General features: G+C 39.3%; 1 protein-coding gene across 3 annotated transcripts in view; it reads right to left on the reverse strand.

The window, feature by feature from the left end:
* The window catches only part of DNAJC6 (DnaJ heat shock protein family (Hsp40) member C6), a 178,616-nt gene that overhangs the window by 20,053 nt on the left and 141,644 nt on the right, over nucleotides 1-16,919 (reverse strand). For all 3 annotated transcript variants that reach the window (XM_061411711.1, XM_061411712.1, XM_061411710.1), the window contains exons 10-13: nucleotides 16,538-16,731; nucleotides 16,357-16,437; nucleotides 7,251-7,685; nucleotides 4,485-4,619 (exon numbers count right to left, since the gene is read on the reverse strand). In XM_061411711.1, coding sequence (XP_061267695.1) covers nucleotides 4,485-4,619; nucleotides 7,251-7,685; nucleotides 16,357-16,437; nucleotides 16,538-16,731 — 845 coding nt within the window. The remainder of the gene's footprint in view (nucleotides 1-4,484; nucleotides 4,620-7,250; nucleotides 7,686-16,356; nucleotides 16,438-16,537; nucleotides 16,732-16,919) is intronic.

Consider the following 16,919-nt stretch of genomic DNA (forward strand, 5'->3'; position numbering starts at 1 on the left):
GGACTAATGCTGAAGCTGAAACTCCAAAACTTTGGCCACCTGATGCAAAAATCTGACTTATTGGAAAAGACCCTGATGCTGGGAAAGGTTGAAGGCAGGCAGAGAAGGCAACAACAAAGGATGAGATGGTTGGATGGCATCACCGACTCAATGGACATGTATTTGAGCAAGCTCCAGGAGTTAGTGAAAGACAGGGAAGCCTGGCATGCTGCAGTCCATGGGGTAAGAAAGAGTCATACACAACTGAGCGACTGAACTGACTGACCCTTCTCAAAGTTTCAAGTGGAGAATTTAAAAGAAATGTTCAGTTAAATATAATCAGGTATATTAGAGTACACATTGGTACAGTAAACTTTTTCTGCATCTGTAGAATGCAAATAAGAAACTGGATGCCATAAGAAAGAACTTCTTTCTAAGACTCTTCTAGGTTCTGTTCATTAAATCAAAGAATACAAAGCAAATACTAAAATAACACTGCAAGTAGGATTTAAGACACAGTACACATATCACCACCAAAAGGTTCATCAAGGCACCAAGCCATCCTTATCAAGCCTTATATTTACCTGTTTTATTTCCTTAGTACGAACCAAGACACTGTACCTTCCCATCATTGAATTAAATAGAATATTCCATTATCAGAAATAACAGTTCTTTTCTTTCAGTTTTCCCTTCTCTTTTTCCACAGTAATCCATGAAAACTGAGGTGGAAACTAGATAATTTTGCTAACTTTTTCTGTTTGATTTCCTTTAAACTCTGACCTTAGTCTTACACCCAACTAGGATGCAGAACTAGGAATTAGTACTTCAACTGTATTACTAATCAAACCCACAAACCTACCACACACAAGGCACCATCAGGGAACAGAGAGCTAAAGGACAAGTGTCTATCCTCCAGAAATTTAAAATCTGCTGGAGAGAAAGGAATAAACAAATGAAAAGATAATACCCAGTATTTTAAACTTCTACTTAGCTTTTTATTATGGTTACTTGTTCAGTTTTTCTTCTCAGATTAAGCCCTAAATAATTATTCTCTTCAGAGAAAATGTTCAGTAAATATTCATAGAACTTGAAGGTAACATTTCTTGATTTTCACAAGTGATGGATAGTGCCTTGTAGAAACTAGAGGTGGGCAATCTGACTTCCCAAACTGATGCCTGAGTCTCATCTATATATGAAGAGGATGCAACTGACCCACTAACAATGGAATAATTCCCTTCTCAGCAAGGACAGTGGAACATTCTTTCACACACTAGCATCACACAGATCAAAATCAGCAGCACAGCCACGAAAGAAAAGAGTTCTAACTGGCTGAAACGGAGGGATAAACATCTAGCCAACTCACAAGGTAGAACCAAGTCCGTACTGCCATGCTCAAGTACGAACATCCATACCCACGGGACATAAAAGGTGGTACTCACATGAAAACAGTAAATTCAAAGTATTAAAGTCAGGACAATAGATAACCTTATTAATATTATCAGTGTGCATCAAAGAGATTTATATAGGAAAAAATATAATTCATTTTATATGGAAAGACAGGTAGATAATACAACACATCATATAGATCTTGTAGGCACTAGGAAAGCATTTGTAAACAAAACTAACAAAAGTCTCTGCCTCTGAACTCATGTTCTAGTGGGGAAAGATAGACAGGAGGAGAAGTTTCCATGTGAAATAGAGCAGTCAGAGGAGACCCCACTGAGAAGCTGATTGCTGAGCAAAGATAAAAGAGGAGAAGGAATTAGCCATGCCATGGTCTGGGGAAGAGAGGACGGCCAGTGCAACGGTGGAGAGCCATGTGACTGGAATGGAACGAGCAGAGGGAGCAAGTAGGGAAGGAGGTCACAGCCCTGGGTATTCGAGCACAGAGGGCCGACCAAGGCCATCCCAATGACTTTGGCTTCCATGCTGAGTGAAGCAGGGAGCCACTGCAGGGACAGCAATGACATAACCTACATTTTAAATAAGTGAACAAAAACAACAGCTTTAACCTATCACCCTGCATCTTTCCTCTTGGGGTAGCCAACTTCCAATCCAGAGATTCTTTTAAGTGGGCATGGCACAAGGGTCAGAGGTGAATTTCTTGCATATCGTCCTGTGGATCCACTTCATACAGTTTGAGATTTAAGAGCAATAGGAAATCACCCATAAAGTTTGTTCCTGGACTGCTTCCTCATTTTCTGTCATTGCAGTTTGACCAGAGTTGCACAACTCAACTCAGTGTTGCACAGTTTCCTTTTGCATTTGCATAGCTCCCATGAAGTCAAGCTGATCACTACACTGTGTTCCCCAGAGGGGCTCAGGGGGCCTTCAACTATAAATACATCGTCCTCTAAGTCTAGGCCACTTGGGTTCAGCATCCTTCAGCATCAAGAAGGAGCTTAATTTCTCCAGCCCAAAGCCATATATCCTTCACTGAAGACCTTCAGTTTTAATCAGTGCTACCTAAGTGATACCTTTTTGCTCTTACAAACAGATGTGATTATGATTCTTTCCACAAAGTTTGTCTCTAACTTAGAAATATAATGTGGGCCTTGTATAATTTAAAATTTTTCTAGTAGTCACATTTAAAAAGGTAAAAAGACACTGGCAAAATTAATATTAATATAACATTGTATTTAACCTAATATATTCAAAATATTATATTAAATGACTAATATAAATATATTAATGACATGTTACATTGCTTTTTTGTACTAAGTTTTGAATTCTGGTATGCACTTTACACTTAGTATGTTTCAAATCAGACTGGCACATTTTAAGTGCTCAACAGTCGAGTGTGGTTAGTGGCTTCATCTTAGAACTAGTTTAATATATCGGGATATTGTATTCTAAACTGCTCTGTGGAATGCTAATTTTGTGGAATGCTTGTCATATTGCATTTTATTAACTCAAGACACATATTTTTTCATAATTCAAAGATTTCAACTAGTAGGCATCTTCCAATCAACTGAAAGTGACAGCACATAAAATAAAGATATGTCCTACAACTGGTGGTGCCCTATGCATTTTGTGCATGTAGCTCTAATGCAAAAAAAATTTCCAAATTAAATTTTAGGGAAGCTGAGTAAAAGTTAAGCAGGCTTCTTTACTGTAAAACACTGCAGAACTTTTAATATGTTAACATGAATTGTTAATTTTTAAGAGATATGTAGCTTTTCAAAAACAAAAGCCAATATTGGAAATAAATGCAAAAATAAACAAATGGGACCTAATTAAACTTAAAAGCTTCTGCACAACAAAGGAAACTATTAGCAAGGTGAAAAGACAGCCTTCAGAATGGGAGAAAATAATAGCAAATGAAGCAACGGACAAACAACTAATCTCAAAAATATACAAGCAACTCCTACAGCTCAACTCCAGAAAAATAAATGACCCAATCAAAAAATGGGCCAAAGAACTAAATAGACATTTCTCCAAGGAAGACATACAGATGGCTAACAAATACATGAAAAGATGCTCAACATCACTCATTATCAGAGAAATGCAAATCAAAACCGCTATGAGGTACCATTTCACGCCAGTCAGAATGGCTGCGATCCAAAAGTCTACAAGCAATAAATGCTGGAGAGGGTGTGGAGAAAAGGGAACTCTCTTACACTGTTGGTGGGAGTGCAAACTAGTACAGCCACTATGGAGAACAGTGTGGAGATTCTTTAAAAAACTGGAAATTGAACTGCCCTATGATCCAGCAATCCCACTGCTGGGCATACACACTAAGGAAACCAGAAGGGAAAGAGACACATGTACCCCAATGTTCATCGCAGCACTGTTTATAATAGCCAGGACATGGAAGCAACCTAGATGCCCATCAGCAGATGAATGGATAAGAAAGCTATGGTACATATACACAATGGAGTATTACTCAGCCATTAAAAAGAATACATTTGAATCAGTTCTAATGAGATGGATGAAACTGGAACCTATTATACAGAGTGAAGTAAGCCAGAAAGAAAAACACCAATACAGTATACTAACGCATATATATGGAATTTAGAAAGATGGTAACAATAACCCTGTGTAAGAGACAGCAAAAGAGACACCAATGTATAGATCAGTCTTATGGACTCTGTGGGAGAGGGAGAGGGTGGGGAGATTTGGGAGAATAGCATTGAAACATGTATAATATCATGTATGAAACGAGTCACCAGTCCAGGTTCGATGCACGGTACTGGATGCTTGGGGCTGGTGCACTGGGACGACCCAAAGGGAGGGTAGGGGAGGGAGGAGGGAGGAGGGTTCAGGATGGGGAACGCGGGTATACCTGTGGAGGATTCATTTCGATATTTGGCAAAACTAATACAATATTGTAAAGTTTAAAAATAAAATAAAATTTTAAAAAAATGTATGCAGATTCAAAGGAGAAAAAACAAAAACAAAAGCCAAAACAAAACCCTGCCTACAAGATGTTTTTATATCTGAACACCTACTGATGTCTTGTAAGGAACCCTGTTCCACTAAACACAGCATAAATACTTCCTTACCATGCACTGTAGGAGAAGGACTCCTCGTAGGCTGAAGAAAGGGGTCACTGGAAGCACTGGCTGTGTTCAAAAAAGAACCCAGCAAATCTTGACCTGATGGTTTAGAAGGTGCTCCAAATGGGTCAAAGGTGGCACCTAGAAAACAGGAAAAAGGTGTTTCTTTGTCCTATGGGTTCACTCATTCCATAAATATTGGACAGCTGTCACTCTTACAAGGCCCTAGGCCAAATACTGGAAAAGTCAGGATGACACCTGCCTCATGGGCTGCTCCACAGGCCCATCCTATCCTTAAAACTTCCTTCAGGGTTAACAGTGAAGCCCAAGGATTTCTGACTACATGTGAATAACCCTTTCTTTGAGGACAAAGGAGAACTCCTGATTTACCTGTAGGATGATCCATAAACTCTATAAACAAGGGCCCTGTGGGCCTTTGGGCATCTTAATAACATGAAATAAATCAAGCAAGTTTATAGACTAATAGATAAGTGGTGAAACCATGGCCTGGATCACAAGAGATGATCAATGAATGAACTGTGATCATGTTCAGTGAATTAGTGAACAAACACCAGGCACGAGGAGCTTTGCTATTAAGGTGAACAGTAGAAAACCTCACTGACCAGGTTTTGCTTAGTTTTGTGTTTTTAGTGGTCCTGGCACATCAAAAGTTAAAAAGAAAAGAAAATGAGTGTGACAAAAACTGAGCTCTCATCACACCTTATGTTCTATGACACGAAATGCTTTCAAAACATTGCTTGCTTACAACTTGCTAGAAACCAGGTGCAGATGTAGTAAAATGCAAAAAAGTTTGTGAATGAACCAAGAAAACTACAACAAAGTGGCAGCTGAGGTTTCCAGCAACAACACAATAATAGTATTTTTAAATTTTATTTATTTATTTTGAGTATGTTGGATCTTCATTGCTGTGCAGGCTTTTCTCTTGTTATGGTGCCTGGGCTTCTCATTACAGTGGCTGCACTTGCTGTGGAGGGCATGTGGGCTTCAACAGTTGCAGCGTATGGGCTCAGTAGTTGCGATTCCTGGGCTCTAGAGCACAGGCTCAACAGTTGTGACACACGGGCTTAGTTGCTTTGTGGCATGTGGGATCTTCCCAGACCAGGGATCAAACCCATGTCTCCTGCATTGGCAGGAGAATTCGTAACCACTGAGCCATCAGGGAAGCCCAACAATGCCGTAACTTAGTATTGCATCATTTCTTTAGGGTTTATGTTGCCTTTCATAAAGAGTACATCAGCTGATCCTGTTAGCTGTCAGACAGAAGTGATAGCATTTTCATTCTATAGACAATAAAACTGAGGTTCAGAGAGCCGTTTCTTGCCCAATATCAAGTAAATGATAAGACTCGACTCATGTTCAAGTTTTTGGACTTCAAATTCCAGGAATTTCCCAAAGGCATGTCACATTCTTCACAGACGTGAGATAAATGTGATGAAAATGACAGAGTGGCATATATATAACTGGACTTTAATTTTGCATTAATGGGCAAGGGAATTAGCTCCCTATAATGAGATGTCACTTCCTAATTTGTAAGCATCAAGCTAATGGGCTGACTGCTTCCTGGAGTAGGAGTGACCTATTCTAGGAATAGATAACTACAGTCAAACGAGTTAATGAATAAACCCCATTCTCAAAACCCAGGGAGGGATATGATTTAATATGTGTTCAGCTACAACTTCATTGGCATAGTGCTCTCCTAATGTCTGCCGGGCAGTAGATTAGCCTTACATAGCAGCAATGAATCAACTATACATCAGGCACTCTATTACATGATGTGTGTCATTTAGCTCATTTAATACTAACCAAACTTTATCCCTTCTATAAAATGAGAATACTGAGATTTATAGAATACCTGCAAGCAGACACCTAACTTTGATGTCCACCAGTAGAGAATGCTAAAATCTTCTCACTATTACTTAGGACACTTTTAATACCAACCTATGTTAAATTAGGCTTCCCTGGTGGCTCAGATGTTAAAGAGTCTGCCTGCAAACGTCAAAAAAATGTGGATGGCCAGCCACAAGAAGGATTGAGTTTGTGGCAATGAGCGGAGTGAAGCTGACTGAGCCTCATGGGGCTCAAACTCTTTATCTGGCACCAACTGCTCCACTCAATCAGCTGTGCTGCTGGCAGGGGTCCCTTAAATATATCTTAAATTAATTAAGTGCTTCTCTGCACAGCAAAAACGTATTCAGAAAACTACAGTTTCGAGAAGCCATTACAGGAAAACTGAGGGAAAGCTCAGGAGTCAAATGGCCTAGTTTTGGGCCCAGGGACTCGCTATATAAAAGTACATTACTAATTTGACTCTAAGCCTCTGTTTCCTCAACTAGAAAATGCAGATAACAATAGCACCTTATTTACTGTGTTTTTATAAAGACTGAATTCATGGCTGGTGTTAAATTCCATGTTTGGCAAATAGTGAGTACCCCACAAATAGTTGCTGTTATTATTAATAACAATTCATCAATCTACACCTCCAAGAAGAAATAAATAAGCAGCTGAGGGATTGAAGCCTTAAAAAAAAAGTAAGGGTGATGAACTCAAATATTCTTTCTTAGACTGTCCTACCAAAATGGACAGTATTTCTACTTCCTCTTGTGGTTCCCACTGACAGGAAGATACAGACCTTCTGCAGACTTTTAGGGAGATCAGAAAAGGCTAGATTATGAGGAAAGTTCGATTCCACCTGCTTGGCCCAAAAGTTATAATTCAACACTGAGAAGTACACCACAATATGGAAACAATTACCTTCTCCTACTCTCAGTGTTGGAGATGCAGAGGTGGAGGTGGCAGATCGGCGTGGTGTGGACTGGGTGGATGTAGGTCCACTCGGGTGAAACACGTCGTCCACCCCTGACTGTCCAGACTGGACGGGACCGGCTGCACCTCCGCCCCCGAACAGGTCACTCAGAAGTTCGGAATTGGAGGGAGGAGCTGCCGGCGAAGAGAAGTTCTTACTCACTGCAGACCCTTCTAGACCCAGAAGATCCACATCCTCAGGGGGTGCAGGGGCAGCTGGCTCCTGCTGCTTTTTGCTGGGCTTCCTGGCTGCGTGAGGTTTGTCACCATTGGCATTGCCATGTGGGCTGGACAGCGTCAGAAGCTCATCGTCTGACTGCTCACTCTCCTGATTCACTAGGGCAGCGTGGTCCTCCTCGCAGAATGACTTCTCCGATTTCTGATCTAAGGAAGGCCAGTATGCCAGAAACAGTCAGTCACCAGCCACAGAATTACTGCTTTTTGTTAGAGTCTACACACTTAAGTTCAGAAAGAGAGAAAGAGCAGCCTGGAAAAAACAATGCTTTTAGACTCTTACTGATGGAAAACTTGATGTATTTCACATAACATTCAATTACTATCTGATGAGCATTTGAGAGGAATATAGCATAGGCATGAAGACCAAAAACTCTAGAATCAGCCCAAGTTTGAATCTCATCTCTGCTACTTACTGGCTCTGTGCTGAGAAAGTGGCTTTACTTCTCTGTGCCTTGGTTTTCCCCTCTGCAAAACGGGAGTAGTAAATAGAACCTAGCTCCCATTGAGTGTTGTGAAAATTACATGAGATTCGATATGGAAAGTGCTCAGATCAATAGTAAGTAGTACTTAAGTGGTTTTTCTTATTTTTAAAATTACTACTACCACCATCCTCTTTTTCTTCCCAGCACTATGCTAGGTGCTTTGAAAAAAAACAAAACATCGTTTCCTAGTCCTTGCTGCCTCCTCTCATGGTCTTTTTCTTCTTCAAATGACCTGCAGCCAAAAGCAGGGCCTTTCTCCCACAGTCTGGAGCAGAAGTGAACCCCATGCCTAATAAGTGACCAGAGGAAATGGCTCTGGTGTTAGGATGGCCCTTTACACCAACTGGGAGGAGCTACTTTCAGCATAAAATGGGCAGCAGGAAAGATTTGCAGCAGGAAATTCCTTTCTTCTGGGGAAGGAATGGAGAGGCTGGTGAGTGACATTCCAGGCCCTCCATGGGGCAGATGGCCCTATGGAACTTCATCTACTGGCAGGTAGATGCCTGTTCCAAACCAAGTGCAGATCCACATCCCTCCTCCCCAGTTCTAAAATGCAAAAAGCTGTGAAAAACTAAAGGTTTCCCTACGTTTGTGGGAAAATCTGACTAGAACTGATGTGAAAGTTACTTATAAATGTCTTCATTGATTTCACTCAGGGCTATGAGTTATGTTTCACTGCAGACATTTTTTTTCTTTTTCTTTTTTTATTGAAGGATAATTGCTTTACAGAATTCTGTTGTTTTCTGTCAAACTTCAACATGTATCAGCCATAGGTATACATATATCCCCTCCCTTTTGAACCTCCCTCCCATCTCCCTCCCCATCCCACCCCTCTAGGTTGATACAGAGCCTGTTTGAGTTTCCTGAGCCATACAGCAAATTCCCATTGGCTATCTATTTTACATATGGTAATGTAAGTTTCCATGTTACTCTTTCCATACATGTCACCCTCTCCTCCTCTCTCTCCATGTCCATAAGTCTATTCTCTGTTTCTCCACTGCTGCCCTGTAAATAAATTCTTCAGTACCATTTTTCTAGATTCTGTACATGTGCATTAGAATATGATATTTATCTTTCTGACTCACTTCACTCTGTATAATAGGTTCTAGGTTCATCCACCTCATCAGAACTGACTCAAATGGGTTCCTTTTTATGGCCTGAGTAATATTCCATTGTGTATATGTACCACAAATTCTTTATCCATTCATCTGTTGATGGGCATCTAGGTTGCTTCCATGTTCTAGCTATTGTAAATAGTGCTGCAATGAACATTAGGATACATGCACCTTTTCAATTTTGGTTTCCTCAGGGTATATGCCTAGGAGTGGAATTTCTGGGTCATATGGTGGGTTTATTCCTAGTTTTTTAAGGAATCTCCATACCGTCTTCCACAGTAGCTGTATCAATCTACATTCCCACTAACAGTGCAAGAGCATTCCTTCTCCATACCCTCTCCAGCATCTATTGTTTGTAGACTTTTTGATGATGGCCATTCTGACTGGTGTGAGGTGATATTTCATTGTAGTTTTGATTTGCATTTCTCTAATAATGAGTGATGTTGAGCATCTTTTCATGTGTTTGTTAGCCATCTGTATGTCTTCTTTGGAGAAATGTCTGTTTAGATCTTTTTCCTACTTTTTAATTGGGTTGTTTTTCTGGCATGAACTGCTTGTATATTTTGGAAATTAATCCTTTGTCAGTTGTTTCATTTGCTGTTATTTTCTCCCATTCTGAGGGCTGTCTTTTCACCTTGCTTATAATTTCCTTTGCTGTTCTAAAGTTTTTCAGTTTAATCAGGTCCCACTTATTTACTTTTGTTTTTATTTCCATTACTCTAGGAGGTGGGTCATAGAGGATCTTGCTTTGATTTATGTCATCCAGCATTCTGCCTATGTTTTCCTCCTAAGAGTTTTATAGTTTCTGGTCTTACATTTAGGTCTTTAGGAAGTGTTCTAATTTCATTCTTTTACATGCAGCTGTCCAGTTTTCCCAGAACCATTTATTGAAGAGGCGGTCTTTGCCCCATTGTATATTCCTACCTCCTTTGTCAAAAATAAGGTACCCATAGGTGCATGGGTTTATTTCTGGGCTTTCTATCTTGTTCCATTAGTCTATATTTCTGTTTTTGTGCCAGTACCGTACTGTCTTGATGACTGTAAGTTTGTAGTATAATCTGAAGTCAGGAAGGTTGATTCCTCCAGCTCCATTCTTCTTTCTCAAGACTACTTTGGCTATTTGGGGTCTTTCGTGTTTCCATGTGAACTGTGAAATTTTTTGTTCCAGTTCTGTGAAAAATACCATTGGTAATTTGATAGGGATTACATTGAATCTGTCCGACTCTGTGTGACCCCATAGACAGCAGCCCAACAGGCTCCTCTGTCGCTGGGATTCTCCAGGCAAGAATACTGGAGTGGGTTGCCACTTCCTTCTCCAATGCATGAATGTGAAAAGTGAAAGTGAAGTCGCTCAGTCATGTCTAACCCTTAGCGACCCCATGGACTGTAGCCTACCAGGCTCCTCCATCCATGGGATTCTCCAGGCAAGAGTACTGGAGTGGGGTGCCATTGCCTGTAGATTGCATTTGGTAGTATTGTCATTTTCACAGTATTGATTCTTCCTACCCAGGAACATGGAATATCTCTCCATCTGTTTATATCATCTTTGATTTCTTTCATTAGTGTCTTATAATTTTCTGTGTATAGCTCTTTTGTCTCCTTAGGTAAGTTTAGTCCTAGATATTTAATTCTTTTTGTTGTAATGGTGAATGGGATTGACTCCTTCATTTACTCTTTCTGATTTTTCATTGTTAGTATATAGAAATACAAGTGGTTTCTGTGTATTGATTTTGTATCCTGCAACTTTGCTAAATTCACTGATTAGCTCTAGTAATTTTCTGATACTATCTTTAAGGGTTTCTATGTACAGTATCATGTCATCTGCAAACAGTGAGACTTGACTTCTTTTCTGATCTGGATTCCTTTTATTTCTTTTTCTTCTCTGATTGTGGTAGCTAGGACTTGAATAATAGTGGTGAAAGTGGACTATTGAATAATAGTGGTGAAAGTGGACACCCTTGTCTTGTTTCTGATCTTAGGGGGAATGCTTTCAGTTTCCCAACATTGAGAATAATGTTTGCTGTAGGTTCATCATATATGCCCTTTACTATGTTGAGGTAGGTTCCTTCTATGCCCATTTTTTGAAGAGTTTAAACCATAAATGGGTGCTGAATTTTGTCAAAGGCTTTTTCTGCATTTATTGAGATTATCACATGATTTTTATCTTTCAATTTGTTAATATGGTGTAGAGTCCTTGCATTCTTGGAATAACTCAACTTGATCACAGTGTATGAGCTTTGTGATGTGTTACTGAATTCTGTTTGCTAAAATTTTGTTGAGGATTTTTGCATCCATGTTCTTCAGTGATATTGGCCTGTAGTTTTCATCTTTTGTGTTGTCTTTGTCTGGTTTTGGTATCAGGGTGATGGCAGCCTTGTAGAATGAGTTTGGAAGTGTTCTTTCCTCTGCAATTTTTTGTAAGAGTTTTAGAAGGATAGGCATTAGCTCTTCTCTAAATATTTGACAGAATCTTCCTGTGAAGGCATCTGGTCCTGGGCTCTTGTTTTTTGGGAGATATTTGATCACAGCTTTAATTTCTGTACTTATAATTGGGTTGTTCATAATTTCTATTTCTTCCTGGTTCAGTCTTGGAAGATTGAACTTTTCTAATAATCTGTCCATTTCTTCCAGGTTATCCATTTTATTGCCATATAGTTGTTCATAATAGTCTCTTCTAATCCTTTGTATTTCTGCATTGTCTGTTGTAACCTCTCCTTTTTTATTTCTAATTTTGTTGATTTGATTCTTCTCTCTTTTTTTTTTTTTTTGATGAATCTGGCTAAAGGTTTGCTAATTTTGTTTATCTTCTCAAAGAACTAGCTTTTGGTTTTATTAACCTTTACTATTGTTTCTTTCATTTCTTTTTCATTTATTTCTGCTCAGATCTTTATGATTTCTTTCCTTCTACTAAGTTTTTTTGGGGTTTTGTTCTTCCTTTTTCAGCTGTTTTAGGTGTAAAGTTAGGTTGTCTATTCGATGAGCTTCTTATTTGTTGAGGTAGGATTGTATGGCTATAAACTTCCCTCTTAGAACTGGTTTTGCTGCATCCCACAGGTTTTGAGTTGTTGTGTTTTCATTGTCATTTGTCTCTAGCAATTTATTTCTTTTTTGATTTCTTCAGTAACCTGTTGGTTATTTAGAAATGTGTTGTTTAATTTCCATGTGTTTGTGTTTCTTAACAGCTTTTTTTTCTTATAATTGATACCTAGTCTCATAACTCTGTGATTGGAGAAGATGCTTGCTATGATTTCAATTTTCTTAAATTAACTGAGGTTTGATTTGGGACCCAAGATGTGGTCTATCCTGGAGAATGTTCCATGTGCACTTGAGAAGAAGGTGTATTCTTCTGCATTTGGATGCAAATGTCCTGAAGATATCAATGAGATCCATCTCATCTAATGTGTCATTTAAGACTTGTGTTTCCTTATTAATTTTCTGTTTTGATAATCTGTTCATTGGTGTGAGTGGAGTGTTAAAGTCTCCTACTATTATTGTTACTGTCAATTTCTCCTTTATGTCTGTTACTATTTGTCTTATGTATTGAGGTACTCCTATGTTAGGTGCATAGATATTTACAATTGTTGTGTCTTCCTCTTGTATTGATCCCTTGATCATTAAAGAATGTCCTTCCTTATCTCTTGTAATATTCTTTATATTAAGGTCTATTTTTTTTGGATAGGAGGATTGCTACTCCAGCTTTCTTTTGCTTCCCATTTGCATGGAATATATTTTTCCTTCCTCTCACTTTCAGTCTATATGTGTCTTTAGGTCTGAAGTAGGTTTCTTGTAGACAGCATATATATGGGTCTTGTTTTTGTATCCATTCAGCCAGTCTGTGTCTTTTTGTTGGAACATTTAATCCATTTACATTTAAAGTAATTACCATGTTCCTATTGCCATTTTCTTGATTGTTTGGGGTTGATTTGTAGATCCTTTTTCTTCTCTTGTATTTCTTGACTATGTCAATCACTTTAACATTTGTTGTAAAGCTGGTTTGGTGGTACTGAATTCTCTTAACTTTGGCTTGTCCAAAAAGCTTTTTATTTCTCCATCAATTTTGAATGAGATCCTTGCCGGGTACAGTAATCTTGATTGTAGATTTTTCCCTTTCAGTACTTTAAATATATCCTGCCATTCCCTTCTGGCCTGCAGAGTTTCTGCTGAAAGATCAACTGTTAAGTGTATGGGGTTTCCCCTGTATGTTACTTGTTGCTTCTTCCTTACTGCTTTTAATATTCTTTGTGTTTAGTCTTGCTAGTTTAATTAGTATGTGTCTTGGCATGTTTCTTCTTGGGTTTATCCTGTATGGGCTCTTTGTGCCTCTTAGACTTGATTGACTATTTCCTTTTCCATGTTGGGGAAATTTTCAACTATAATCTCTTCAAAATTTTTACCTTATTCTGCTCTTCAGAAGTTATTTCCACCATTTTATCTTCCAACTCACTGATTCGTTCTTCTGTTTCAGATATTCTGCTATTGATTCCTTCTAGAGTTTTTTTAATTTCAGTAATTGTGTTGTTTGTCTCTGTATGTTTATTCTTTAATTCTCCTAGGTCTTTGTTAATTGATTCTTCCTTTTTCTCCGTTCTGTTTTCAAGTTTTTGATCATTTTTACTATCATTATTCTGAATTCTTTTTCATGTAGTTTGCTTATTTCCTCTTCATTTATTTGGACTTCCGTATTTCTAGTTTGTTCCTTCCTTTGTATAGTATTTCTCTCCCTTCTCATTATTATTATTTTTAACTTATTGTGTTTGAGGTCTCCTTTTCCCAGGCTTGAAGGAAAGTTGAATTCTTTCCTTGAAGAAGGTTGAATTCTTTCTTCCTTTTTGTTTCTGCCCTCCTAAGCTTGGTCCAGTGGTCTGTGTAAGCTTCGTACAGGGTGAGAATTGTGCTGAGTTTTTGTTTGTTTGTTTTTCCTCTGATGGGCAAAGCTGAGTGAGGTGGTAATTCTGTCTGCTGATGATTGGGTTTTTATTTTTGTCTTTTTGCTGTTTAGGTGAGGCATCCTGCACAGAGTACTAATGGTGGTTGGGTGATGCCAGGCCTTGTATTCAAGTAGTTTCCTTTGTGTGAATTCTCACTATTTGACACTCCTTGGGTTAGTTCTCTGGTACTCTAGGTCTTGGAGTCAGTGCTCCCACTCCAAATGCTCAGGGCTTGATCTACAATGTTGCAAACTTTATGAGAGCAGTGAGGCCAACAGAGAGTACCAGGACCTCAGTGTTTGACTTTTCTACTTTTCTGATGTTTCACCTCCCCAAATTTCACAATATAGCCATTTCCTCGCAAACCAGAAGGGAAGATCCTTGAGGACTGGGGATATCCTTGTTTCTCTAGCCCCTATTACAATGCCTGGTCCATTGCAAAAGCTCAATGTGTGATCTGGTCTGCCTAAAGCTGGGACACCTACAGCAGCAACTTCTTCCAGCCCCTCACTGCAGACATTTTAACATATTTAATGACATGCTGTTGTCTGAGATACACTCAGGGGTGCTAAGTAATATGCAGTTTATTTATCATATTGACTTTCTAACGTGCAAAAAATTCTTCATTCCTAAATCCATCTGGCTCTGTGCAGTTCAGTTAAAAGACTGTGCATTTGTGCTAAACCTATTTTATAGCCTGATAAGAAGATTTCTCAAGTACTTACTAAAATAGCAGAGGAAAGTAAAAGTAAAGTTTTATTAAAAGCTCTTATGTGAAGAAGCAAGATGAAGGAAAAACCAAGAGGGGACTGGGAAATCTACCTGCTATCTAGATTTCATTGGGTTTTCCCATTTTTAAAATGTTTTTGATCCCAATTCTCAGTAGAAAATTCTGAAAGAATCTAAAAAGGGTGGATATATGTACAACAGATTCACTTTATAGTACACCTGAAAACACCACAACATTGTAAATCAACTATTTCCCAATAAAAATTTTAAAAAAAGAAAATTCTGAAAGTAAACCTTTCAATTCAAAGGAATTCTATAAACAACTTTTTCATCACACATGGAAAACTCTGTGTAGGCAATGGGAATAGTGTGTTATATTGACACGGAAAGGAAAGTCAACCAAGAGGATTTTAAGTACACTATCGCCAGAGGCAGGTTCCTACCCCTTTCTTAAGAAAGTCCTTACCATGGAATTCCGCATTCAATCTTGCAGTTAACCTCAGCAAACTCTAAAGCAAAGGGGTGTTGCTGCTGCTGCTGCTGCTAAGTCGCGTCAGTCGTGTCCGACTCTGTGTAACCGCATAGACGGCAGCCCACCAGGCTCCTCCGTCCCTGGGATTCTCCAGGCAAGAACACTGGAATGGGTTGCCATTTCCTTCTCCAATGCACGAAAGTGAAAAGTGAAAGTGAGGTCGATCAGTCGTGTCCGACTCCTAGCGACCCCACGGACTGAAGCACGCCAGGCTCCTCCGTCCATGGGACTTTCCAGGCAAGAGTACTGGAGTGGGGTGCCGTTGCCTTCTCCCAAGCAAAGGGGTATCAATCAGAATACCAATGCTAATCTACTGGGAGCTGTCCAGAGTTTTATGTTGGGAAAGATTCTAAACATATCTCCAGGTTCTGCAAAAAAGGATATTGCAATCAAGTCCAACCTCTGTCAAGGTTTTTAAAGCAAGTAGCAGAGATATAAGAATCACAGGGATGGCGGAGCCTGGTGGGCTGCCATCTATGGGGTCGCGCAGAGTCAGACACAAATGAATCGACTTAGCAGCAGCCGCAGCAGCAGCAGAGATATGTAGGTAGTGTTTGCCTTCCCTGCACCAGGGAAGCTCAGCTCTGCTCTGCTAGTGGTCAAAGCCCTGGGCAGGGTGGAGGTGGGTGTTGCCAGATTTTTTATTTTTGGAGAATTTAGTTAAGGCCGTGAGATAGAGTTCTTTGCTAATTTTTTGTGTGTGTCAGCAGTGTAAATGGAGATCCTAGAAAATACCATGATTATTCATAAACCCAGTGCTGTGAGCCAAAACACCGCATAATAGAAAAGGTAGAGTTCAGCTTAAAATGGCCTTTTGCATCAGTCTAATAGCATCCATGGAGTTCAGAGTAGGAAAGTTGCCTCATATGGAAAAGGAATGAGCAGGAAGAATGTGAAATAACATGTTAGATAGATGACTTCTTAGTGTTGTTTTTACTTTAGACTGTTTCAAGGACTAATCATTTTTATAGAAGAACCATGTGATTTAACCATCTAACCATGTAACTTAAAGAAATGCTTGGAAATAAATACCTTGCCAGCAGAGAGTGGAAAAGAAGCCACCTTGCCCAAAATGTCTGGGATTATCTGGAGGGATATCTATTGGAGCCTGTCCTGCAAGACAAAAGATATCAAGGAAACACGGGAAATAAATCAATGAGATAAATAACACAGAGGCTTCATTCTGAAAACTAAACCACTGGATGACTCATACCTCCTAAGACCAGAGTATCTTGATGCTCCTGGTGAGAAGAGAAGAGGATGCTGGGGTTGACATCTTTTGTGCAGTAATGTTCCCACGGTGGGGTTAGCTCCATCACTTTGTCGTGAGGCTGTAGTTCTACATCCAGAGTTACCTGAAATAGCTGAGGATATTTTTCTGGTACATCACATGCATCCAACTCAGGCCTAAATAGGAATTTAGAAGAATAAGGTCAGTGAAAAACAATGGAACCAGTATGACGTTCAATGCAGAAACCATTGTAGATGGATTCTGAGGTTCAGACTGAGACTCATTTCTAAGGAAAAATCAACCATTACCACATAAGAGACTTTACTGTTCTGAGCCTCAGTTTCCTCATCGAGATAAAAGAGGA

Source organism: Bos javanicus, chromosome 3, assembly GCF_032452875.1.
Source record: "Bos javanicus breed banteng chromosome 3, ARS-OSU_banteng_1.0, whole genome shotgun sequence".
NCBI classification, from domain to species: domain Eukaryota; kingdom Metazoa; phylum Chordata; class Mammalia; order Artiodactyla; family Bovidae; genus Bos; species Bos javanicus.